This window comes from Anser anser (genome assembly GCF_964211835.1).
Source record: "Anser anser genome assembly, chromosome: 2".
In the NCBI taxonomy this organism is placed as follows: Eukaryota; Metazoa; Chordata; class Aves; order Anseriformes; family Anatidae; genus Anser; species Anser anser.
This window is the reverse complement of record NC_139721.1, coordinates 54,044,484-54,072,424: the sequence shown is the minus strand read 5'-3', so window position 1 is coordinate 54,072,424 and position 27,941 is coordinate 54,044,484. Positions and strand designations below refer to the sequence as shown.

At 43.5% G+C, this 27,941-nt stretch overlaps 1 protein-coding gene across 5 annotated transcripts in view; it reads right to left on the bottom strand.

Annotated features, from left to right (window-relative positions):
• Positions 1-1,992: 1,992 nt before the first annotated feature.
• MTCL1 (microtubule crosslinking factor 1) overlaps positions 1,993-27,941 on the bottom strand; it is a 103,575-nt gene continuing 77,626 nt past the window's right edge. For all 5 annotated transcript variants that reach the window (XM_083824227.1, XM_083824229.1, XM_083824230.1 and 2 more), the window contains 6 exons: positions 26,726-26,893; positions 19,634-19,888; positions 15,440-15,745; positions 12,737-12,768; positions 9,861-11,421; positions 1,993-3,216 (listed from right to left, as the gene is read on the bottom strand). In XM_083824227.1, the coding sequence (XP_083680353.1) occupies positions 3,007-3,216; positions 9,861-11,421; positions 12,737-12,768; positions 15,440-15,745; positions 19,634-19,888; positions 26,726-26,893 (2,532 nt within the window). In that variant the 3' untranslated portion in view covers positions 1,993-3,006. The remainder of the gene's footprint in view (positions 3,217-9,860; positions 11,422-12,736; positions 12,769-15,439; positions 15,746-19,633; positions 19,889-26,725; positions 26,894-27,941) is intronic.

The window sequence follows — 27,941 nt, the reverse complement described above, 5'->3', positions numbered from 1 at the left end:
ATTTTATCCTAGAAGCTTTTAAAATAACCTCGGATGGACTATAGACCCATTATTTATTTTATGATTTATGTTAGTAATTATGGAATGCAATGGAGAAATGGGAGGGGAAAAAAGTACCCCAACCCCACCAGCTGCAACAGTGGAAGATAAAAGCCTTGGTGTTTCCACAGAGCCAGTAGAAACGTGATATTTTTGATGTCGCTGTATTTGCTAATTAGACTAGAAAGGAACTTATGTTTAATTAATGTGATTCTTTTTAAGATCGTCCACAGAATTTCTGTTTGTGCTAAACCTCCTCCCTGCTATGCGCTGTCGAGCTCCTGCTTCAGCAACCCCCGCTGTTTCATAAGCAGTTTACCTGTCAGGCCACAGGCAGCTGCTTATCCTCATATCCCTTCCTATTTCGGGATGGCCAGCAGCTAATTCTCCAGGCTGGGGTATTCTTGATTTGAAAGGCAAATGCCATTTCCTGGTATCAAAGCTACAAATCAGCCACCTGAATTTTCTTCTACATCATTAAAAAAAATTACAGCTGTCAAGAAGCAGAACAGCAATTCTACAGGCTGGTGACTAGCATTGCTCCTTCATTTGCAACTTTAACTCACTTCATCTAGGAGAAACAGCTTTTAAGGAAGCAGTAAGCCCTCCCCCTCTGTCTTCAAAGCTGCTCCCAGTAATTAAGATTTCGAAAACAAACAACGATCTTTCATTTGTGGCTTAAGCCTTCTTTAATAACCATTGCGACTCTTCTTTGACCTTCTAAAACAGTTCTTGTGCATGCTTCTCCTTCCCCTCCCAAGCTGAAATTTTGGCATCAGCTCAGCAAAGTGTTGCAGCTAGAAGATTTTCAACCACTGGAAAAATAAGTAGGGTGACTTCCATGTACAATTTTAAGGTCCATACCTGGGGAGGGGTCAACCTAATGCTCATTAAAAATGCTAACAGCAAGGCTTTGAGACATCTGTGAAGGGAATTAGCATGTGATATGACCGCTGCTGCTCAGGAGCAGCACTGGACACTGCTTGTTTTGGCTGGGGCACCAGAGCCATTAGACAATAGGACTTTTCAGTCACTGCCTGTCTTGGTAAGGGGCATTTTTCATAATGATGACCCCGTGGTGGACATCTCAACATCGGCTTAATAGCCACTTAATGTCCTAACTGATGTGGGAGAAATAAGACCTCAACCAGCTGGTGTTTGGGAGCTGACCCAAGAGCTAGGGAGTTTGTTCTCATCCAGCAGCTAGATTACAGTTCCTAGAAAGCCAGCCACAAGGCAGCGGGACAGGATGCAAGGGACTTATTGCTCAACAGAACTAACCAGGAAAGCTTCTAGGGATCCCAGATGGTGCTCTTAAATAAAAGAGCCAAAGAAAGCCTCAACAAGGGAAATCAAGCGGGAAGAGCCACTTCAGCCATGGGATAACAACTCAGAGCATTTCCGGGGCTCCCAGAGAAAGCGTGTGGCCAAACAGATGGCACCAGGCAAAACAGATCAGGAGGCCTCCACGCCTTGGGAGGGCACAAATTCTCAGCTGCATTCAGTTCTCAATGTTAGCCACCAGTTTTACGCAAGCCCTTGGTCTTATCGGTCTCTGTGCACAACGCGGATGAGACATAAGCCTGGATTAAGACTGGGTATATCATATTTTTGACATCATGTTTAGCTTGCTTTTTTTCATTCACATGAACAACTGAAAACAACAAGACATACCACCTCAGAGGGACTGAAAAGATAAGTCCTGCTATCTGTGTGAGCAAGCTGTTTTGCACAATTCAGTGAGGAAATTCAAAAAACCTCCCATGGCCTGCTCCAGTACTTACACAAGTCTGTGGAGCACAGCCTAACATTTGGCTTTGCCATGGTTTATTTCCTATAAAGAAGCATTCTTTTTTCCCTTATGAATACAAGCAGAGTTTGAGGGCTTCTTCCCCCAGTTACATGAGCCTGGGAAGTACCATCAGAAATAAATATCGTTAAGCACTTGAGCAGTTTGTAAATACTGAGGGTTTTATTTCCACTTCACATGGTCTCCAACAGACTCTTAAACAAGACCAGTTACAAGTCAGTATGCCCAGAGTTCTCAAGGGTTTTCCCAAAACAAAAAATTTCAGTAAACGCTGTACATAGCCAGTTGAACTGCTAACAATAATTTAAAAACTCGTTTTGTATAGTCAATGCAAGAATACCAACAATAAAAGTACAGTACAGGTAAATTCACAACAATATTACAGTGGAACAGGTTGACTCACATTTACGTGATGGTAGAAGTACAGTAGCAGTATGTACATGCACTAAAGTGCGAGGACCCAGAGGCATGCAAGTCAAGTATCGTAGGTGTATTTTACAGCTAACTCCGTAAGACTTTGAGGCATTCTTTTTTTTTTTTTTACACTTTTCCTTGTGTTTACCTGTATTCCCCTCCATCTCAGTTAACACAACTCTAGTGAACTAGCTTAATGGCTTTCTTCACTACTTAAAAGGTATTGCTTCAGACAGTTGAAGCATCTTTAAGAACCTTACGTTTAAAAACTGATAAACACTGACATTAAAATAGAATAAAATTAACTTAAGACCCTAGTTTTACATGAAAAACAAAACCAAAAACAACCCCCAAAACCCCAAACCAAAATCGAAAATGTAGCAGTGCAAATATAACCGAAAGGCAGTCAGTATTTGGAGAGAGCGCGAGCACGTATTCAAATTCCCTTAAAACTTAATTTACATTTTATTTTAAATCTTAACTTTATATCATTTTTACCTTTTTTTTTTTTTGTTAATATACTGTGTGTAGAAAAGATGGAGACAAAAATAGTTTTCTCAGCTATGAAAAAAAAAAATTAAGTTATTACAGGCACATTAACTGTTTCATTCCAGAAACACCTCTGTTTCACAGGTCGGACATTCAGCAGCTGCGTTTGAGAACATTCTTTGACCTCCACAACGGGACCTCCCCTTCGGGCCGCCGGGCGAAGGCAGCTCACGGCGTCTTTGGCCCGCCACCCTTCACGCCGGCGTGCCTCCCTGGCCCGGGGTCTCTGCTGGCGGCTCCTTGCCTCCGCTCTCCTCCGAGGAAGTCAGGTCTCCGGTTGACTGCGACTGTGAGGCAGTAGGGGAATGTGAAGCCCATCGGGACGGTGGGCGCCGGTTCGCTGGTCTCTCTGGCCGGGAGAAGCAGGGTTCGAGGGACGGGGCTAGTGCAGAACAAGGCAGTTCCTTGGCAGCCAAGAGAGCAAAACAGCGGTTAGTGACTTGTATTAGAGGCCGTCTGGCTGAGCAAAGAATTAAAAATAAAAAAAAAATCAAGCTAAAGCTAAGCATTTGTCTCATCGCAGAACAAAAGCAAGCAGTGAACGTCTTTCTGTGTGTGGGCTCTGGACACCTGCATGTATGTCCGTGATTTATGGAACAGACAAGGAGAGAATGAAAGGAAGAGGTCTGGGATGAGCTGAAGTAGCTGACAAACTTCCATTTGCTAACTCTCCTTGTGCTAGAAAGAGAAGAGCTGAAAAATACATTTGCATGATAATTCAGGGAAACCCAGTATTCATCGCATTGATCTAAGCGCTGGCCAGGCATTTGCAAGAGAGGTCAAGATCAACCACGGGCTCCTTTTGTCTGCTTCAGAGCGCAGACTGACATTCAGGAAAGACTCGTTAGCAGAAGAATAATGACTACAGGACTAGTTACGACCTTCAGCTGGATTAAAGATTCAGATTTCAATCTTACCTCCAGATTTCAACTTCTGCAACATCACTCCTTACTGCCAGCTGCTTTTGCTTGAATTACAGGAATCAGCGATAATGTGCATTAAAGATGGCATTCACCAAAATAGAGGAAAACTGAAATTTTATTTCTCTACTGGTTTTCCACTGTTCAGGCTTGGTAGCCTGCCTGTGCCATTAGAAACCATCTGCACTTGTGATTTTTCACCCTGGCACTAGGTTGATAATTGCTTCTAGTATTTATGGACTTTGCTCATCGCACAGCTAGACTTCCTGCCTCGCTCTGTATGCTCACTACATCAAGACAAATGACTGGGGGAGCAAGTCTGTCTTGTAGTGCCAAAGCAAAAATTCTGGATTTCTCCACATACTTCAGAATTTATAAAAGCAAATCAGAGGAGTTTGTCAACCTAGAGAACTGTATATTCTGAGGAGCAGTCACTGGAGAGTTAAGTAAAAACCTGTCTCAAAATCAGACTACAAGCTGGTGATAAATGGAGAGCGAGATCACAAGCGATACAATGCACAAGACAAGCTCTGGCATGGTAAACCAACGGGAAACAAAGGGAGCAGTAAAACAACACAGTAGGAAGCAACAGAGTCAGTGCAGAGTTTCAGACAGAGAAAGGGAGTGGGGAATATTGTGTTAGGTAACATGATGTGATGGGCAGTGAACAGACACGGTGATATGCCGCTGAACATCTCAGTTGGATTGGGATGTTACATGACAGAAAGACCAGAGCAGTGGTGCTGGAAACGGAGCTTGTGCAGGCGTGTGTGTTTTGGAGAGAGAGAGCACCAGAGGTGGGAAAGCCTCCATGAAGGGCGAGACCCCGGAGCCTTCAGGCAGTGGGCAACCAGCCGGTGCTCAGCAGCTGCATGCCGCCAGGACAGAGCACCACGCCAGGACAGAGCACCACGCCAGGACAGAGCACCACGCCAGGACAGAGCACCACCAGGGCTCATCTGCCCTCGTGGGTGGGCGCAGAAGTTGGGTGGAAGCTTTGGGGCCTACGTGTGTGCCGCTGTCTCTGCGCATCGTAGCCCCCACCCTGGCCCCACACTGCGAGCCCTCGCGCCCCGAAACACAAATCGGTGCTAACGAGCAGATCGACTCCGTGTCCTCACTTCACCTGATCCTGCCGTGCCTGGGGGACATATGGGCTGTGAAAGCTGCCACTCAGATTTGTTAAGGGAAATCCATACGCACAGCAATACTTACAGGCAGCACAGCGTGGTGAGTGGAGGCTACGTGATTTGTGGGCTTTGCCTTAGACTCTTTCTAAGCAGCAGCTTAAAGCAGTATCTTTATAGGGCTGCTTGCTTCTGCCTGCCTTACCCAAGTTTCACAGGAGTAAATGGGAGTCAGCACTGTGATAAAATTCATTTGCACTGCTAACTCCAAGTTGAAAAGAGTCTCTACAGCATCGAATCACGGAATCACAGAATGGTTTGGGTTGGAAGGGACCTTAGGGATCGCCTTGCTCCACCCCCCTGCCATGGGGAGGGACACCTCCCACCAGACCAGGTTGCCCAAAGCCCCATCCAGCCTGGCCTTGAACACCTCCAGGGATGGGGCAGGCCCGCAGATGTTGGCCAGCTTGTCCAGAAAGGCAGGGCTAAGCTCATCCCAGTCTTATCAGCGCTGTGTTTGCCAGGGCAGAGAAGGGACTGGCAGCCCAGCCTCGTAGGCACTGTGTTGGACACCGAGCGGGTTACCCACCTGCGGATGTCGGCTTTCTCAGAGTGTGTTAAGGAGAACAAGCCATTAAAAGCAAACTGTCGGGAATGGTTTCTGAAATCCCAAATGTCCTCCCTTACCACATGCGGCTGCCATAGCTAGAAATGTTTGAAAAAAATGACATCCTGTGGGTAATTTACTGTGATGGCTGCCTGGGGGATGGGCGGAGAGGCCGCACTTCTTAGCCAGGATGTGGGAAAGGAGGTTTCAGCTTTAGTCTCTAGCTGCTTCCTAGGCCAGGCTGCCAGCCGCTGTGGCTATGCCTGTATTAATAAATACCTAAACCAGGCTGTTTTCTGGCTCTGAGGCTGAGTGCATGGTCACAGCTCCCTTCCTCCACTGCAGCAGCCCCAGCCAGCCAGCTCTGGCCGCAGTGGGGTTGGGAGAAGCTTTATGGTGAAACGTGGCCATCAGTCACAGGCTGGTGCTCGAGCCCCTTCCCCAGCCCTCTCCAGCCTCTGCTACGGACAAGGCTTGAGGGAAGACAGCCTGGGGCAGACAGGAGCACTGCACAGTTGTGTGCAGAGATCCAAAAAATAATGCTGCTGTTACATTTTGGGATAATTACGTTGTTCTTGATTTTTTTTTTCTTTTAAAGTTTAACAAAAAACCCAACCACACACATTTTGAGTTGTGTGACCTCTCCAGGGACCACGCATGCTCACAGCCCATGACGGAACAGCTCGGGTTCCTACCCTGAGCGCTTCCTGACCATCGCATACAAAGGACTACCTGGGGATGTATGGAGCTGTGGTCATTTATTTCCCTTCATTAACCCACGCGTTCGAAGTGACCGCTTTTGGAAAGCTCTGGAAACAAGGTAGAAAAGACTTACAGCAGTGAGGCAGGCAGGGTTAGAGTCCCCAGGGGGCAGTTAATAAGACAGTTTGGTTCTGGACAGAACAGACAGAAAAGAAAAAGAAAGCAAGTAGGTTGGAAAGAACTGTTTTAATCTTTTTTTTTTTTTTTTTAAAGTGAAGATTTCATGCCAGCAAGGAAGAAGTCTCCAGATGTTACTACCCATTCAGATCATGTTACCGCTGTATCAGAGGGAAACTAATAATAAAAGATAAGCCACCAGCAGCAAAAGATTCAGAAAGGAAGGAAGCAAACAAACCAACCCTTTACAATCCTAGCACAGTCTCAGAAGGACATAGCATTAAACAATCCAAACATTTCTATTCAGCAGAGAAAGACATCCGTTATCCTTTGCCAACCATGATTAAGGCTGTGGAAAAACAACGTTACTGTGAAAGAGGAAAAAAGCGATGTTTTTTTTTCCTTCGTTTGACTTCAGGAGATAATTTCTGCTTTAAAAAAAAAAACAAACCACGCTGATATTTATGTCACTTAGAAGCCCACCTGAAGGTTTTACGAAAACTCTTTGCCTCACCCCTCTTCCTTCTTCCCACTTAACAGTGACTCTGGCAGGGAGACTCAAACTACAGCAAAAGCCCTTTACTCCTGGCAACCCCTTCCCTTCTTTGCAACATTCCCCCTCCAACCCTGAGTGGTTTCAGCTGCAAGTGTGCGGCCACTGCTCTGCCTCGAGGAGCAGAGGACGCCGCAGCTGCGCGGGTCCATGAGGACGGTCCTCTGGCAGCACTGTCTTCAGAAGAGGGTCTAACCCCTCCGGCCGGGACAGTTGTGTAACCTCTGGGATTTACACCCTTGCTAGCTAGAGAAGAACACTCACACTGTTTTTACATTGCTAGTTAGGTAAAGTTAATCTGCATTTTTCAATGGTAATATTTGTAAATCCCATGATATGCAAGTAAGTGGCTTAGTGCATCAGCAGAATAAAAGACTTCTAGGCTGCACTGGGTGGATATGAATTTACTTGTAAGCAGCTCTGGGCAAGTTAGAAAATACACAGTTATTACTACTATGTATGCATATACACTCACACGCACACATACATATGTACGTGAATATATAAATATATATATGAACTAGACTTCATATGGCAGCAGTAACATAAAAGTAAATTGTGTAACTAAAGCACCCAGAAGCTCAAATTAAGCAAAAGCCACCAACAGGTGCTCCACACAAGTTTAGAAGTCATTAATACACCATGCTATGACTGCAGAAAAAAAAAAAAAGAAGGCGTTCCGTGGTAAGAAGGTCACTTGTCTTGGCCAGAAGCAAACAGGTGATGGGGAAGCACGAGCAGGGATCTGCAGGAGGGTGGCAAGGGCAGTGCTTACATTGACGCTACCCCGAGCACAGCCTTGCCTCCTGCTCGATCATCATTTGTTGTTCTGCTGTGCCTTCCTTTGTACAAAATGTGCTAAGTGCAATTTTGGAAAATTGTAATTTGTGTGGCCAGGATAATTCATAAGTAACCCAAGGTGTTTGCAGAGTCTAGACATATTTGTGGCTTTATTTTCAACAGCAAACCCACATTTCATTAAGAACGTCATAGAACTCACATAAGAAAAGCGAAGCCCATCATGTGATTGTTGCCCACCAACTTCCTTTTCAATGCACCTGTGCGTCTAGACAGCAGCCATAACAACTCGGTAAGAGCTACAGGGAAGAGCGAGTCTTAGCTCTGGGGCTTGGAACTTAAAAAATTAGGCAAAAGATGCTGAGAATTCACGAAGAGAGGCAATTTTCTGCTGGGCTGATGGTCAATGAGTATTTACTAAACAGCATTGACGTAGATCTCTCCATGCATCAAACTCAGGTACTGTTGCCAGCTGAATTTTGCCAGCAGCAATTTGTGATGGTGTGGGATGACATCCGTTTACTCATACTTGAAATCTGCTGAGACATTTAAAAGATGCAGGAATCAAGAATTTTCAGCGGTGCCCTGAAGGCAAAGCTGAGTTGAACCCGTAAGAGTACAACGCATACTTTCTAATACAGAACGGTAGTACATTCCCAGTATTTCAAACTAAGGACAAAATACAGAGATGGCTAGACAGAGTGAAATAAGTGAGGCTGCTTTCAACTTTAATTCATTCTGAGGTTTGTGCACAAAGCCCACTTTCATTCACTTTTACTTATGTGCACATGGTTTCTTTTTTATATGTGCAAACTTCCTTATTTACATCTGTTTAAGCAGCATATAGGGAGTATATCCTCAGCTTTGGATGCTCTGTTAGGCAAAAATGATTGTGTCCTCTCAACAGCACCTACAAAAGAGGAACAGATCATGCCCATTGAGAACAAGCTGCGAGCGCAAGGCAAACTGCAGAACAAAAGCCTCAGTGCTCAGGTTCCCACAAATCCTTCAGCACTGACGGAGGAAATGGGCTTTGTACATTCCCTTGAGGCTATGAGGCAAGAGTGGTAGGAGCAAACCGAGGCAGCATGTCTGGGGCACATGGGGGTCAAGGAGGAGCAGCTGCCCGGTGGCTGGTGCCCCCTGCAACACCGGGGTGCTAAAGGGACAGCACGAGGCTGAGGGGATGGGGGTCTCCTGCCCCAGACCTGGGGAACACCACTGACCAGCAGGCTGTGTGCCATTTCTGTGCCGTGCCAGGAGAGCAGGCACCGCCTAGTGCAGGGTGTAACTCAGCTTCTCCAGGCCTTCTCAGGGCAACGCTCTCTCAGGCACCAAGTTTCACCAGAAACAGGCTCAGACATTGGTAACTAGGAGAGCTTTTGTCCACCATTACAACCTGGTTTTAGCTACTTGCTGTAGCCCGTTACTGTACATGAGGATCCGACCCCCAGTGCTTGGGCACACCTGCTGGGACAGATGACGACCTTTACACTTTTGATAGTGCAGCAAAATATCAATAAAGAGTTCTTAAGCACTAAGAAGGATAGTGCTTAGGCTAGCTGATTATCTTTTTGTTTTTTTCTTTCCTTTTTTTTTTTTTTGTGAGGGACCAACAATCAATACCAAATTTCATGCTATTTAATCACATTTGCAGACCACAGCCAAACTTATTCAGATACATCCAGAAAAGGTATGCTGAAGGCCCTGAAGTTTTAGTTCAGGGTATTTATTGTAGTGATTAATTTTCACACAAACTTGCCATCACCCATTCCTGTGTAGGAGAAAGAGCCTACCTTTCCGTCCAGCATAGAAGAGAAATTTACTCAGACCTAGAGTCCCTAGAACATCTGTTAGGTGTGGTGCGTTTTGTAACAGAAACCCTTATCCCGGTCATTCAGGGAAGAACCATCTTTATCCTGTAAAGGACAAAGCTCTTCTGATGCTTTCAAGCCCGATAAGCTGTCAGGATATAAACTCAATTCTTTAATCAGTTCTTCAGTGACTAATCCAATAGTTTCATGACTGGGACTCGCTGGTGGTACCACAACAAGACTAGGATATTTATTGTAAACACTCAGTAGGACTGTAAGACATCTCGTAATGCATTTGTTCAAAGAAGAGTGCATTTAGCTATAGGAGGAAAAACAAACAAACTCATTACCTCTATGGACCCTGGATCTACTTTGACAATTTCTCCTGTGCTGTTGTCATTGCTAAGATTTGGTGGGCTGTGGGAAGGTAGCCTTCTCTCTTCTTTTAAGGCATGCTCCAAAAGTTTCTTATTCAAGATCCTGGCAGCATTTTCTGTAAGCGTATACCCTGGAGGAGCAGATAAGTCCTGCCTGATGCTCGTCACCTCAGTCCCATCTTCCTTTTGTGTCTCTGTACCCAAACGGAGAGGACTGGGTGACCTGCCACGGGCATTTGTACATGGCTCCTGCACCGGGCCCAGTTCAGGTCTGGGTTCTGCTGACCTGGATCGGCTGCTAGACCTGGGGCATTTTTGGAAGGTCTCGTGAAAGATGGGGCTATGGTCAATAATGTTGAACAAACTGGAGAGGCCATCGTTGATAGTGGTATGGACAGGACTCTCCCTTGTAGTAGTTGATCTAGCCCAAGCGGACTCACTGAATCCTTTCTGAGGTGTGCCAGGCAAAGTCCGGTTATTTGGCTGGTCTGATTTGGGAAGTATTTTTCTCTGCAGCTTTGGGGAGCCGTATTTGGGGGAACAGCATGTGCGTTCAAACTTAGCCTGGACTTTTTCAATGACAGGGGTCACTTGCCTGCTTCTTAGGCTTCTGGATGGTGAAGAGACAGGTGTGGACCCCCCCTTTGGTGTCAGACACTTGTGTGGACTGCTGGTGATACTGCGCAGGGTTTCTGTCTGCAAGCCAACACTGATGGTCTGGGTGGTCTGCGTCCCTGTCGTCCTCATACCATTGGTTTGACACGCGGTGTCCTTAAACTGAGGCTCTGCTGAATTAGAGTTGGAGCGTATTGCGTTCCGGACAGAGAAAGCTACCTCCTTCATATCATCACTCATGTTTTTGGACATCTCCAAGCTGTGCAAGGGTGAGGCAAAGCCCACGGTAGTGCAAATAGGACGTTCAATGGGATGAAGACCACTCTCCAGAAAATCCTTATGATGTTTGGCCAGGTCACAAGACCATCTTCCAAACATATCCGAGGAAGCACCTTTTGTCTCAGCAACGTTCCCCATAGCTTTGGTCATAGAAAACAAGAAGTCTGGCTCAACCTGGTTTTTCCCTTCGCTTCCAGCTATCACTGAGTTATCAAACCTACGGACCACTGGTGGGCTGTGAAAGACCCGAACTCCCATTTTTTCGGTTACACCGTGACTCCTCGTTGGCTGCTTCTGGCAGTGCTCCGGGCTGGTCATGGTGTTGGTGGTCATAGTGACACTGGTGGTGAGGTACCACGATGAAGCCTGGAAGGGATCTGAAGCCAGATCATTCCCGGCTTTCCCAGTTTCTGTCCTTTCTGCCCACCCTTCTGCAGGCTTCTCAGTGGCCCCAACGTGATTTCTAGTGCTACTGTAATCCCAGGTTTTGTTGAACTCCTCGATGTACTTCAGATCATCAGGAGACAAGGGAGGGGTTATGTCATCTTTGCTGCTGGAGGAAGGCAAGTTTTTTTCTGGTAAAAATGGAGAAATGTCCATCAAGCGCTGGAATTCGGACATGGAAGAAACGGACATGGCCCTGCAGAGAGGAACACAAGAATGTCACTCATAGCCTTGGAAGCTCCCACAGAACTACTGCTTTCAGCAGAAAACTAACTCAGAAAACTCAACTTTCACTATCTGCTTATATATAAAACCATTTTAGCCCTCTTGTTTTTTAAATAGCTGGGAAATGTAAGCATTCCTGGTGTGTCATTAAAAGTACCAAATGGTTTATTAACGGCTCTTAATTTACTGCGTTTTCATGGGTTACTGCTGGGCAAATGTCTGAAATATGCAGCAGTAGGATGCATTTCAGAAATACATTATTCACAGAAAATGAGTCTTTGTGACAATATGAGGCACACTTTTCAAAGGAAGTACAGAGTATTTCTGGCTTGCTGTGAAATCAGCAAGTCTACCCCCACTCCTGAGATTGCTCGGGCTGCACAGCTGGTGTCCCGCAGCGATGTGGGACATCCAGCCTAGAGGCTGTTACATTTAACTGGCCTGGTGAGTTGAGCTCATGCTATACTTCAACAAAAGGGAGTCTCTATGCGATAACGCTGGATTCTTGGCTTTCCCACACTTCACTAGTTCATACAAATCACAGACATTCAGCCGAGTCGTCCTACTGCTTCGCTATAAGAAAAATCAACAAAGAACCTTTCTGCGTGGCACTACTTAAACATGTAAATGAGAATAGTTATGAGAGACAGCTCAATGAGGTCTCTAAAGCTGGATGAGGATTCAGTAAGTGGTGATTTTTATACAGCAGTATTCTGGCGGATACAGTAAAATCACACTGCGAGATTTTAATCAAGAGCACCAGCTGCAGAACTAGAGTGCGAGAGAATCTCCTATTCAGATGCTCTGGTTTGCATCTGGGGAGAATCTCAGAGAGCACGGGCTGGATTCCTTTGGGATGAGGACGCTTTCCAGAAGCACAGTAAAGGCACTCTAGGGTCAGGTGGGCATTCAACCCATGGGATCAGACCAAAACTAGTGCAATGTAAAACATCCTGAACATGCAGAAGCATGACGGCTCCTCAGCATCAACTGTTTTCCTCTACGTATCAATGCCTACAGGCCTGTACTACTTGCTAACAGAGATGCAGTTTTGTGCACTCTCAGAGAGTTTGATCTTTGTGCACCACAGCAGAATGTGGCCCAAGTTAATCAGCAGAACAGGAGCATATTGAGACAAATTAATCCCTGGGTAAATCCATTAATCTGGATTGCAGGCTGATTAGGAGGTGGCACGGCTATGCCTAGGGTCTGTGGTTTGGGCACAAGTGAGCCGGAACTCCGGTTGCTGAATATTTGCTGGTTTTTTTCCTGTAAGTTTTATTCACCTTTGAAGATTTCCTTTATGTGTTTCTTCCTCCTGAAGAAAAACAGAAACAAACAGTCATTTCTGAACCTGTTTGCGGCTTTAACTTGTGGGTGTTTTGTCATTCACTTGCAGGTAGTTCCACCAGGTATGTCTGTCTTTAAAAAGCAGCTTTCTCCTTGATAAGAAATCTTAAATTGCCTGTGGGAATACTCTTTCCTTTGCACGTAGGCAGCAAAGTGGTCAATCCCATTAGGACAACAGCCTGCACAGGGTAAAAGCCTTTATGCCAAATCTAGAATAGCCTTGAACTTGTACATGTGGAAAAAAAAACATTCACAGCTCACTTCCATTTGTGATTGCCAAAACCAGCACACCCCTGCAATCACAAATGGAAGTAAGCTGCAACTGGATTTTTTCCACATGTACAATGTATTGTTTTGGACTATATATTCTGAGTGAATTTATTCCACGGAGTGAATCTGCTTTATGTCAGAGGCCTAGCTGTGCTGAAATAAGAGATAAAAGTTGGCCCTTTGACATAAGATTTCATTGTATGTTCTCTAGGAACTAACAAATTGCACCAGTTGAAACTCATTAAGCTAGCTATGTTAAATGTGTGGGAAAACTATTACTTGTTTCATAGGGGGAATACCTACGGTTTGCTAATGGCATTAAGATGTTTTTATGGCAATTGCTTCCCTGTGACAATCCCATAATTGTTGTTGTGTGTGGTTTTTTAACAGATACTTCTGAAGCAACTGCTCCGCAGTCATTGTTTTTACTGTTTGTATTTCTAATAAAAAAGGAAATACAAAATATGATCAGGAACCAAAATAGCATCAGTACCTATTAGTCTTATTCAAGCTCATGAAATCATGCACATTAGCAACACTGAAGTGTATTTCACATTATGATTATTCAAAAAGAGCACTGTTTCACTTGGCAAATGCCTTTCTGGTGTTTATCAAGACGTAGGGAAAAAATAGGAGTTTTACTCTGGTGTAAGTCTGGAACAAAGCTGTTGGCTTCAGTGGAGAGATTATAGAATACATTTGATCTAACTGAATGGAGAATCAGGCTGAAGGCTGGATTGACTTTACTACACTTAGTACCACAAAGAAAATACAGTGGCGAGGAATAGCCAGCAGGCTGCCATTGCCTCTGTGCATCCTCAGTAAATCTATTCATTAAACTCTAATCAGTTTTGCTTGACTAAACCTAGTGAGGCAAAATGACTTTGTACATGTTTCACCAAAGCATGCTTTGAAGGGAAGAAGCTGTGCAAATATAACCAAGGACCTAATTTTGCTGACGACACTTTTGTCAATGGTGGTAATGTCTGAAAACGGAAAGCATCTAGAGAGATCTCCATTCTTAACTACAAGACTGAATTTTAAGTACAGAAAATAGCAATCAGAATTAGACATAAAACATAGATCCCTGACAATGCTATCTAATAGCATCAACATATTTCACCGAGCACTTGAATTTGTATGAAATAAACAGCTGAGAAATAATAAATACAGAATCCCACATTGCTCCCTATACATTTATGACACTGGAAGGAAGAAAATCTAATTGGAGCACACATGTACCTCCAGCTACCTAAAATGTAAGAACTGCAGCCACATTTCTTGCCTTTCTTATTTTATTTTTCTCCTTTTCCTCCCAAAGACTCTGATTTCCCAGTCCTGTAGCTAATGAACAATGTTATCTCTCAAAGAAATGCTTGGGTCAAGTTTTCACAGGCTTACATGTTCAAGCCAAGGCACACTAGTGAAATTTTGTCAGACCTGCAGGGATTTTGAGATCTGACTTGCTGACAGACTTTTTTCCAAAGCGGCCAAATTTTCAAGCCTGAGTACATAGATACATCTTGGATTGGAAAGTCTCTGCTTCTCTATTAGCTATAATGTGTCCACCCAAGCAGGACTGTCATGCTCAGAGCACAGGCCAAATGTCTAACCCATGTGCACAGATCTGAATTTTCAGTCCAGAAGAAAGTACGCCAAACTTGCATTTGGTAAACAGCATACAACATGCTGCCCGCTTGGTAATTTTAATTTCCAGAGCTCCCACAATGCATCTTGTTCCGTAACAACCACAAAAAAAAACTGTGAAGACCCAGGTCCAGGTAAAGTAAGTGTGTTGTACAGATTTTAGCAGGACACAGACAACATTCACTATGGTCAACTGCATCTTTTAGCACTGTGTTTTGGATCTTTGTATCTTTATGGTGTAGTCTGAGGGCAGATGCTTTGCTGATGAAGAATAATTTTATTTTTTCAACACCTCATCTCACATCCTCATCCTAATCTGTTTAGGAGCAACCACAATAGAACAATGTGAAGTACCTCTCTACAGCATTTAATTCCTTACTAGCAATATATAGCCCATGCTTTTCCATATATATGTGGGTATTTACAGATGGATGAGACCTGAGCCAATATGTATATCTAATATAGTTATAGTACCTAATATGAATGGCCAGCAGATGAGGTAATCTTTGGGACCTTTAGACTGGCTCCCAGTTTCTCATGTGACTGACAGGAGTCTAATCAGCTCATCACAAGGAACAAACCACATCTATACCAAATTCACTGCTGGATGACTACAAAGCAGTGACTGTGACACAGTATCTCACTTCTAGAGCACGGCTGCTGTACAAATTGTGACACAAGAGACAACATGCAGGCTTGATAAAAGTTAGAAGAATGCATACTTCTGTTAATCCAGTAAAGAATTTCTCCCGCTCCAGCTGCCGGGAGCGGTGTTCCTCCGACTCATCGGGAGAATCGAGGGACAGCGACTCCAGGAAGAGGTTTTCTGTGGCGCTGCACCGATCGCTCTCCTTCAGCTTGGACAGTGACCGGTCATCAAACTGGATGGCATCTGAGTCAGAGTAGGATCTTGATCCCATCGGGCGAGGCACGTGAAGGTTCCCCTGGGTCGTAAATGGGCGCAGGTTGCTCTCCTTCTGGTCACACAGAAAGCCCCCTCCTCTTCGTGGGCTCACTTCTTTCTGAAGCTGCAAACAAGGCGAGTTGGAAGGATCAGCAATGATTCATGTAGCCTATGGCACCCTGCGTTGCTCACCCTTCTCCAGGAGCAAGGCACGCGTGGCCTGGGGAGGCAACGCTGCGTGCCGCTGGGCTGCCTGAGGTCACCGCCGGGCTCCAGGCACGGCCGGTTTGCTCTCTTGGCCCTTTCACAACAGGAGATGTATCAAGGACTTTGATGCTATTACTCAGAGGATTTCAAGTGGCTAAATACATATTCAATTTTGCTTGTTTATGTCTATATGTATACATATATACACTCTGTATATATACACACAAAATCATGTATCTGCTTGCAATCTGATTTTTAAAGAAACAAATCAATGCTGTTGTTTAAAAGCAATCTTGACATAAGATCCTAAAGCAAAACAAGTAGGAGCTTAAATAAGGGTGAGTGATTTTGAGTCTCATCAAAACATACACAAACTTTCTTCTGGTCAGCAATGGAGGGATCGCACTTTCATGTACATCACTCATCTTGTTTCCAGAGGTGGAAAATCCCTCTTAACAAAATACAAAAGCTTTGTTTTAAAGGTGGTCTAGCCCTAACACAGAGCTACAAAGTTGACTGTAAGAATAACAGAATTGTCAAAGGGATGAATTAGGCATGCAAAGCACGTTTGAAGAAAATACATATTTAATAGAAGGACCACCAAAGCTATTAACTCTACACTTTACAAAAACTGGATGGAGAGACAGTAAACCACTACTGAAATTGAACTTCTGTCAGTCTTAAAATTAGGTTATGTGATCAACTTTCCCTTTAATTATAAATACAACAGGTTAGGTGAAGTGAGTGACATTTTCAAACACAGTGAGTGACAGCAGGAATCTGATACATAATTCTGATGCTTTGCAAGAGCAGCCTGCTAAGGTTACTGACAATACCCTGCAAATGCTAGTCACTCCCTGGGATCCTGGGGACTGAGGACCTCCTACAAAACATGCTTTTAGTGTTGCTGTATGTGTATGGAAAAAATCAACTGGCATCACATTGCTTTATGTAGATCAAATGCAGGTTTTAGGCCAGATCCTAAATGAGTAAATTTTCACTTGGGCTGAAGTCAGTTAGACTTTTGCTTGATTCAGGCCTAAAAGAATGTGAAAGCATCTTTAGTGTTTTGTCCCTATCTGCTTATACCTATAAAAACACAACTCTCCATGTAGGTGATCTTGGGGTTTTAAATATTTGTTGGTGTGATTGTTGCAGAATTAGCTTTAAGAACATGATGTGTGTGTATTCTCTAAGGGAAAACAAAGTGACAGCGTACTTGAAAAGAAAGATAAAAAAAACCAACTTTGAGCTCTGAAAAAAAGTAGGTCATCATGTTTTTTATATGCAAGTGGTATTCCCATAACTAACCGAAGTAAAGTATTTTATATATTTTATACATTGGTGTGAGCTTCCCTCTTATCATACATGTATTATTCATTAGCTCTCTGAAAGCAGACAGGCATAAAGCATTAGTAAGAAATTTGGCACACATGCTTCAGTTCGTTCTTGGACTGTTTTTCAAACACACACACTGGTGTAGTCTCCTCATCCTCTACGTATCGCCATACATGGAATACACACAGAAAAACACTGGGGAGAAGGACTTCAGAGAAATACTAATTGCTTCCATATAAAGCTGGACATGACTGCAATCTGAGAAGATATTCAACTAAAAGCCTGCAAATATTTGGAAGCTTCCTGTCACACACGGAAATGTTTGATTATAAGTAAAGATGGGATTATGAAGTTTTGCAGGCAGATAGCCAAGCTCTCCAATGCTATTTCTGATCATCTAGTCCTCTGGAATTAGTTTGACATAGTATTTTTTAATTTTCCCTATCTATGGCTAACATTGTGTAAAACTCTTGTACTACAAATATATAGTTGGACCCTAGAAGCTTCAGAATAGTAACAAAAGAAATCAGTTCCAGGGTTAGTTAAGAGCTATTCTGCAGACTTTCCCAAGATGACTCTGAGAGGTTATGTCAGGTTTGAAGGGAATTAAAGGCTAGGTAACATTAACAGCGATTTTTCTCCTCCTCCCTTCAATGTGCCTTGTTCCCAGTGAATAGAATAAGCAGTCCTGAACCAGCTTAAATCCCTCAGGCTACTGAGGATACACTGAAAAGATAATGTCAAAAATACAGTTCATAGAGACAGCAGAATAAACATCCAAAGAGGTACCAGTGACTTTTCAAACAAAACTTTATGCCCATGTCCTTAGTATAATGGGAATTTTTCTGATGATTATTTAATTCTCATTTTGCATGAAGAATCCACCGGAGGCATTTTGGTCAGTGAAATTCAAGAATTAGAAACCAGCCCAGTCCAAACAGGGAGAAATCAGCATCTTGTGCCAGTGGAAACCTCGGAACCAGATAACTTTGATGAATTGCTCTGCTACAACCCTTCTTAGCTCACGTGCATTGGCTATTTTATCTTAAGAGACCTACTACAGTTCTGCATTATAAGGCCTTGTAAGGGCTAGTTCAAGAAGCTGCATGAAGTATTCTCAGAAACCCTCAGATAAACAGGAGGTTAAAAAAGCCAGAATATTCTTCACTGATATTTTGAAGTAAGAAGCTCAAATCACCTTCCTTGGTATGTAAAACTTTCATATTGGTCATCACCCACTTGTACCTCCACTTTTAGTGGTAATTTTAGAAATATCTGTAAAGTACAGCATTTTCTTAAGTACTTCCCAGTGGGTTTAACAGCCATAGCTAAAACTGAGGTTTAGCCTTGCACTGATAATATTTACAGCCTGGTGTCTTTTCTCTAGCTTCTTGTTGCAGCCCAAGCATGGGAACATGAGACACAGACAAAGAACCCTTTTCAAAAATCAGTCATGAAGTCACCCCAGGCTTTCATCAAGCTAAACATGTGAAGCTACTTTGTACTTCATTCAAGCGAAGTGCTCCCTAGAGAGCATGCACAAATCTGGTGCAGTTCCATTTTTGATGTCCTAAGGACAGGAAGTATTCAGTTAATTGAGGACCCACAATTTCAGTTGTTTTTCTTACTCTTCCTGGAATGCATGACTCAGAGCTGAGCAATGTTCAGTCAAAAATGGTGTATTAATTCTCCATCATTAAACTTGATTTTAATATCTTGTGTGGTTTCCAGCCAGACAGAAACCCATTAGGTGAAATTTGGAACAACATTCTCAAATCAGTCTCTAATATTAAGCAGATGGAAGTGCACGGTGGTGTAGACAATGGGCATGAAAAACAAGGGGATAGATACACAATTATCAGATTTGCAAATGATAGCAGAGGTGTGCACAAAATTCATGTGACCAAGGTCAAAAGTGTCTTCTGAATATTTAGCATTGCAAGCTGCTTATTTGTTACCAATCAGGGCTCTTCATTGTTATCTCCCGGTTTCCTTTGCTAGAGAAAAAGAATTCAGTTGAGACTGAATAGTCACAGCAGCTGCATCTTTGGTGGCAAATTCACAGATGAACAGACTTTTTTTGGCAGGAAGCTGTATATCCAACCTTGAATAACCCTGCGAGTGGGACTGAGTGTTTCAGCATGAAGAGATGCACGTAAGCTTTCAAACAGAATGAATCAGTGGGACCATGCCTGTACAGGATAATTGAAATGGGGCAGGAAATGGCCTTTAACCTGGACCCAGTTTCTCATAAGCGGTCCTTTATAGGGATTATGAGCATCTTCCTTTTACTCCCTTGAGTATGCAAATTGTTTTGTACCATGGGAAACACCGATGTAGCCAAGCAAACAAAATTGTTCCTGTGCTGTTTCTTACTACAGTTTCTTGACCTTGCTCTGAGTGCAGTAATGGTGCAACACCTCATGCTTTGCAGCCAGCCATTGCCCACCCAAGGACGACTCCTTACCTGCTCTATCCGCCTGAGCAGCTCCTTCTTTTGACGCTCCCATTCTCGTCGGTCCCTATCAAGCCTGTCCAGGAGCTCCACCTTTTCCCGGTTCCAGTTCTTCTCACTGTGCTGGATTTGCCAGCGGAGGTCCATCACCACACTGTGAGTCTCAGCCAGAAGCTTCTTGTGCTCCTCTCTTTCCCGTTTAAAAGCTCCTTTTGCATCAGAAGTGAGGCCTACGTCTCCTGAGGTGTTCTCACTCTTCCCTTCCAGCTGCCATTAAAATAAAACGTAATTAGGACACCAAACTTTCTCAGGTAAAACCCATGTGTTAGGCAAGGAATTTTAGTTGGAGAGACTTTTTGCCCACAACAACCCCCAGCAATGGTGTTTGTTACTGTACAGCTCCTCACACCTTCCAAAAAGAGGGTGCTTCCAGCACAAAGAGACGTACCGAGATCACGTCCCCCATCTCTGCAGATTCTGGTGGCTGAACTGATGTCTATGGCAGTTAGCTGATGATACCTTCTATCCCTTCTCCTTCACGTCATGCTGCAGGATGCTCAATCAGATCAGAAGAGCTGGCTCAAGGTAATGGGATCATAGGAAAATGCAGATTTGGTGGGCTGAAAGGAGGTCTCTAGCCCAGCCCCATGCTTCCAGCAGGGTCAGCTCTGACTTCGAACAGGGTAGCTTGTGATGAGTTGGATCCTGACAAACCACCAAGGGCAGAAATTGCATAGCCTCTCTGGCCAGTGTGGACCACTGCTTGACTGTTGTCAGAGTGAAAATGGTACTCGATGGCTTTGTGTAAGTTCAAGAGAGGGAAGAATTTATCCCTTGATAAACATCCCTTGATAAAAGCTTCACCTTTTTTTTACAGCTCAGTAGGTGTGTGAATGAGTCAGAATGGGTCACAAGCAACCAAGAACGAAAAGTAGTGAAAACTTGTTTCTGCCTCTGAAGTCAGTTTTCTTCAAAAAGCAGAAGCATCAGATTTTCTGGGAAACTTGCTCCTTTAGCAAGAGAGAAAGGCGGTACCTTCAAATTATCCAATGTGGAAAATAATCCCAAACTCTCTGAGAAAAGGGAAGTTCAGACTGGATTAGGGAGTGAAGCTAATTAGTCTTTGGAACAGCCTCCCCAGGTAAAGGGCAGAGAGGTCATTTACTGAGCTGCGGAGAACAGCCTGTTGCAGCCACTTGCATGACAGGGAGATCTTAAACACTTGCATCTTCTACCACTAATTTCCAAAGTTTTTTTTTTTTTTTTTTTTTTTACTAAACCAACCAACCAGAAAAATCATTTATAAAAAAGCAGCAGCCTATGGTTGGGTTGGGTGGGGCTTTGGGCAGCCTAATCTAGTGGGAGATGTCCCTGCCCATGGACAAGAGGTTGGAATTAGATGATCTTTAAAAGTTCCCTCCCAACCCAAAACATTCTATGATTCTATGAAAGTTGACATGATGCTATCTTCTCTCCCTTAACCTATTTATGCAATGCAAATTTGTGGGGCCAGGATAGTGCTGACAACATTTGATGAGACTCAGAAGTGTGCTATTTTGTACTGGCACAGATGTTGGATACTGATGGACATCTGTCTGTAACTAGTCATACCTGTAAAACCTTCCAGAAGTCAGATTTGACAGCAGTGGGGTAGTTCCTTCAGTATTAACTCAAGAACTCATGTTATCAGTAAACAAACTATAAGGCAGATACCAGACTTAGAGGAGAAGAAACAACATCAACTGTATGAAAAAACTTATTAAAAAGCAATAGATATTAAGAGTATTATAAAGGTGGGATTCAGCATGAAGGATTAATGGACTAATTAATTACAGATTACTCAAACGTTTTATTTGCTTGAGTTCATTATTTTACTGAAGTCCCACCTGGTTAGTGGTAAAAATCCCATTGATGTCAGTGGCACCTGGGTGCAGGTAGGTGTGGAAGCATAGACAAACCGATGGGAGCATGGGGGCTGCACTGAGCAGTCCCAAAATAACCTTGCTGCCAACTACCACACTTCCCTCCTGGCCTTTGGAAGCAGTGTTATATACTATACTTCTACGTTCCTTGTTTCTAAAGCAAATGTAACAATTACCTACCATGTATTATGGGATAAAATCAATTTGCGTATGACAAACAGTAAAACAAGATAAGTCTGGACTGGCTTGGGCTTTCTTGGCCAGATGTGGTGCCTGTGTGTTTAACATCCCTCAGCTGGCTTTTTCTTCCCCTGCGGCTGTCCTGAGGCAGGCATCTCCTCCCTTGCTTCTGCGACCTGTCCCTGGGTTGTCCCACACACAACAGCACAGCTCAGTCGTGGACTGGAGGTGTTGTGGGGCAGAAATGCAGGGCATCCCAGGACAGGCCTCTGGCCATCTCTGCTGCAGATCCACTACGGGAGACATGATCCTGGGCAGCACGGCTGCTCAAGAAGCCAGAGAGCTTTGCTACCTTCCTACCCACTACCCCAGCACATTGACTGTCTGCAGGTTAATTCATCAATATGTAAAAATACTGCTGCTGGTTTCCAAACTCAGCACTAACTTAAGGTGACGGACTCTAGCCCCTTGCTGCATCTGCTCTCTGTGCATCCAGAGGTCGCCAGCTCCAAGGTGCTCCTCCAGCCAGGGTCTGGTCAGGTTGACATCCATTCTTATAGGTTTGTTTTGCTTTGGCCCCTCTGGGTTGCCCTTGCAAGTTCCTGCAGGGTTTACTAAGTGGCTGTGACACGGAATAATCATGTATTTTGGGAGTGTCGCTGCACAGCTGAGATCAGCCAAAATAGTAAGAGCCTTTAAAATGATATAAACTCTGTCTGGTTTCCTTACATCTAAGCCTGACAGAGGGTTATGTAGAATTTGTCCTTTGCAATATATCTAAGTGATCTTCCAAGTACCTTTAATGCCCTTGCAGACTTCTCATTTTTCATCCTGCAATAGGAGCTCCTAGCAGAAGTTGCTGGAGTGTCTGGAGTAAATCCAGCCAGGTTGGAGTTCAAACTCAACCTTCCAACTGTGCTGTCTCCCGGGGAATAATGCCACATCGAGTAGTAGCTATGGCTAACATGCTAAGTTGACAGACATGCCAATGTCTGCAACAAATTCTTTAGCTGGCATGAGGTAAAAAAATGCAAAAAGCAACCTATGAGGCAAACAAATGCTTTGTTGCAATATACAGTTTGTATGATTATCTTACAAAGCAAATTTCTTCTTCCATTTTTTTTTTAAATCTAAGAAAGTTAGCAAAACATTGAACTCAAGACTCTCTCTTGCCTTACATCACTGAATTCGTAACCACCATGTGGCAAGTTCTCAGCATTTCAGTTTGCAAACAAGAAAGGCCGTGGTCCCTAGACCATGCATTGAGCAGGAAAACCAAAAGAGGTAATGAGACAAAAGAACATGCTTCAGAAGAGCAATATCCCAAGAATGCATGGCTGCCATTAGAGTGCCTTGCCCAAGCTGCCCAAACAGTGTAAGTCATCCTGTGCCAGATCACTCACCTAGACCAGAGCCTGTCTCTTGCTCCATTGGAGAAGAATATAGGAAGTACAAAGGTGCGTTCAAAACCAAGGCAAATATGCAGTGATACACCTTCAGAATAATTTCCGTGTGATCTGTGATTTAGGACCTACAACATTCTTCAGTCAGAGGTGGTGCCTTTACACTTGGAAGACAGTTCTCAGTGCCTGTGAAAGGCAGAAGAGTGTTGCTGGCAAAGAGACCATCTGCCTCTGTGTTTATGAAATGGCTCAAATCATGGAGGAAGGGTCCAGTGGTGGCTCTTTAGCATTAAAGTCTAGATGTGACTTTTCCAAACCTGCTAACTGCTAAGGTGGCTAGATGTCTCTCCATTTGCACCATGGCTTGCATTTCCCCCAAGAATCCCAAAGCTGGACCGCTGGTTGGAGTCATAGCGAGGGTTCATGTCCTAATGTGCCAATTTTCAATGCATATCACCGAATAGTTTGGGTAGGAAGGGACATTAAAAATCATCCAGTTCCAACCCCCCTGCCATGGGCAGGGACACCTCCCACCAGCCCAGGTTGCTCAAAGCCCCATCCAGCCTGGCCTTGAGCACCTCCAGGGATGGGGCATCCACAGCTTCTCTGGGCAGCCTGTGCCAGTGCCTCACCACCCTCTCAGCGAAGAGTTTCCTCCTAACATCTAATCTAAATCTCCCCTCTTTTAGTTTAAAACCATTCCCCCTTGTCCTATCACTATCTAATACTACTCTCTATCTCTTTTTATAAGCCCCCTTTAAGTATTAAAAGGCCACAGTGAGGTCTCCCCAGAGCCTTCTCTTCTTCGGGCTGAACATCCCCAGGTCTCTCAGCCTTTCTTCACAGCAGAGGTGCTCCAGCCCTTTGATCATCTTCGCGGCCCTCCTCTGGACCCGCTCTAACAGCCCCACGTCCTTCTTGTGCTGCGGGCCCCAGACCTGGATGCAACACTCCAAGTGAGGCCTCACAAGGGCAGAGCAGAGGAGGTCAGTCACCTCCTTCCACCTGCTGGCCACCCCTTTGTTTTATGCAGGATTTGTTCCCAGAATACTGGGATTTTTCACTTCTCCAGCTGGAGGCTGAGAATTACTGGGAGTCCATTGGTCACAGTTATCAAGATCCCATATTTAGGAGCAATCTCATTATTTCTTATCTTAAAAACAATGCTGAAGGATCCTTCTGCCAAATAAGATGTACATGCATTTCTGACAGCCAAGACTTTTATTTTAATGACATACACATTGCTAAAGCTCAAAAAGCAGCAGGGAACAGTACATTATCATTTCTGATATGCAGTGTTTTTGCAACAAAGGAGTTTTCTTCCTTCCTTTTGCTCTTTCGTTCCTATACAGAGAGTTCAAGCATCAAAATGCGAAACCATTGTCAGTAACTATTAATTAGGAGGTGACTCTTTTGAGGAAAACGCTCTTCTTAATTGACCTACTGCTTCACAAAAAAAAAAAAAAGAAAAAAAAAAGTGGAAAGCAGTGACAGTACAGACAACAGTGGAGACAAGAAAGGCCTTGATTCTCTATGGGCTTGTCAGGGGTTGGGCAGTTTTATACCCCCCTATGGTGGGAGTGCTGCACAGCCCGCTGCTTCATCACTACCAATGAAAACAACAAAATGACATCCTGAGAGGCCCTCCTACCCACACAGGCTTGGCTATCTAGCTAAGGATGTTGTTATTCCACATATTGCCACAGACTAGCGAATGTTAACATGACATTATGTAATGCTGACAATTTAGGTGTTATTTACTAGCTCCTCACATCTTGATCCCGAAACTTGACCTATAACATAGGTTATAAAAATAAATGTTTATAAAAATAAATTCCATATTTGGAATCATTAACAATAGTTTGAGTCAATTTCATATTTACATTTCTATTTAATGTTTATCATATTATTATTTTTCTATTTCATTTTATAATTGCTTCCTTATAACTGTGAGCACATACAACAGACCTCAGTGGGACACTCACATTTTTTGCACTATCCTAATTGACACTCTCATGATTTATGTACTCTCTTCTTGCTACTTCATTAGGAACCCCTTTTTACTGTGAAATATAAATGTGGCTTGGGGAATCTGATGAGGAAGTCAGCTTTATGTCTTAAATATTGATTAGCTTTATTCTTCTCATTTGCTTGAAAAAATGCAAAAAGTAACACCCACGGCTCAGAAATTACCATATGTTACAGATTATTACCAGTAGAGCTGTTGTGATGGCAAGAAGCCTGACAAAGTCACCAGAAGGAAGGGTGCAAATCTATCTTGTCCCTGGGCAGGAAGAGCAGCACTGTCCTGCTTGCCAAGCACCAGCCAAAGTGGCAGTCCAGGAGTAAATCACCCATGCAAACGCAAAGTAGGCAAGCTTGAAACTGGTAGTTAGTTCTCAAAATAGCTTTCTTTCGGTTTTGTTCTTTGTTGCCATCTCTAGCTTAAGGTAAAACTGTCATCACGGTTTTATTTCGGGACGACCGAAAATGGGGATTGATTTTGTTTCTCTTTTCAAATGATCTACTGTCTGGAAATTTGTGTGCACTAAGAAGCAGCTGATCTGAACTGAGAATTCGAATCCGCTGAGAGAAAACTCTGCTAAAATGAAAGCTTCTTCATTCATTCTGGGAAACAAGCCTACAGTACCTGGGCAGAAAAATAAGTGCTCACAACTCAGTGCTGTGCATCACTGTGAGTCTCCAGACAGTGCTGAGATGTTCATGAATCTTCCTAAATATACCACCCTCCCAACAGTGAATATTTTTATTATATCTGTCTTCTGCAGAGAAGCTCTACAATTGCAAATCCTTTTCTTGGAATCTGAACATGCTCATTCTTCCACTCCTCCTCTCTTCAATGTGGTACATCAGAGCTTTTACGCCATCAGCTTTGGAAATGAATCCTTGGTTTTTTTCTTTTTTTCTTTTTTCCTTTTTTCTTTTTTTTCTTTTTTTCTTTCTTCCTTACTCGTCTTCTTATTGCTTCAGAAATTGTACATCTTCAGTGAACAGCAGTACATGGCACTGTAGCACCTGGCCCCAGATTTTATGCACATACTTCTAATAGTAAGTTATGGTGGATGCTAGAGCTCTCTTGTCAGTGGGGTACCATCCATCACTAACCAGCAGCTTTTACTGGCCGGTTTAATACTAACAAACAGATCTAATGCTTCAGTATTATTAAATCACTCTTTTCTTGCCTATGCATCAAACGCTGCAGTTCCTATGTGCCAAGGCACAGTGATGAGCTAGTTGTCAGCATGCCAACATCAAGACATTTTCTCTCCTATAAATGCCAATAAATACAGAAACCCACATGTCTCATTATCACAGCTGATGCATTACCAGCCAGCTCTTCTGAGAAAATACAACTAGAAGAGGTTTAATTCCTTCATTCTCACATTACACAGCACCTACTACACAAGTACTCTTACAGGGACACCTAGAACCCAAAAGGCAAGTCATGACTTTGGGGGGCTTTCAGGCACGGGGCTAAAATGAGTGAAAGTGGCATCTCTCCTGACTCTCAAAGATTTCCTGTTTCATTAAGTGAATGTGCCATCCTTTACGGGTGTTGGATGCAGGAGGGACGCTACCTGTTCTAGGTGGCACTTCAGCTCAGTCATTTCCACCTCCCAGGCTGCCTTTTCCAGGGCATACTGCTGCTGGAGCCCATGGCGCTCACGCTCGTCGTCCCGCAGCTCCGAGCGGAAGTCATCCAGCAAACCCTTCACAGCGTTCAGCAGTTTCCGATTTTCACTTGCCTGCCAGAACAAAGCAAAACAAATGTCATTGGGTGACTTTAGGCTCCAGTTTCATCTGTAAGAGGAAAAAATGCCTGCATGTCCATTGCAATGGCAATGTCTTCCGTGTCTACTTTTTTTTTCGATAGAAGATATTTAAGTCACACTGAAAAAGGCACTAAACATCCTTCAGGATTGAAGCCATCTGTAATAATGTCTCCTTAAATACTGGAATGCAAAAATAGGGTACCATTGCTTAAATTCTTTGGGTAGCTGTGCATCTCATACATATAGTCATTGCTCAGCATCAAACCTCAGATGTTTTTTAACTACACGTAAAGGAAAGTGATTAATTTTCAAAGCTTTTTATTATCAGACAAAATTAATCAGGAAAAAAGTGAGGTTTTGATCTGAGTATCTTTGCTAAGCTGTTTCACTAGAATGCATTTTGCACTTCTCAGTATTTAATCACTTGGTTCTCATGAGTGTGTTAGTCTCCTTGGAAAGGCCTAACTCAAATTAGCTGTCTTGATTCTTGCATGATAATCTAATTCATTTTAATTTTTATTTATTTTTTTCAAGTGGAGGCTTCCTGTAATTTCTCTTATCTGGTGTTTCATGAAGTACCTACATAGGCACTTCTTTTAGACAAGTCAAGTAAACAGATGTACAACTAATCTGATTTCATGTCCTCATCAGATTTTTGGCATCATTGAACCCACCTCACCCATTTTTGTAATCACCAGGCAGACATGCCAGGGCACCTTTTTTCTTTAAAAAACAAACAAGCATGCTCTACTTTTTCCAAGACATTTGGTTCATTAGGAAAGAAAAAAAACAAAAACAAAAACAGACATGTGGAAATGAGTGCAGGATGACTGCAGGTGCTTATTGACTGACCTATAATCTGTTTGGGCTAATGAAATGTGATGGTGTACAATGTGGGGTTTTATAAGAAACACACTCACAGAAGCAGAATTAATTCCATTAACATTTTATGCCAATTAGCAGCTTCCTACTACACAGCAGCAGTCTTCAACATACATATAAAGTCTCTTACTTTTCAATA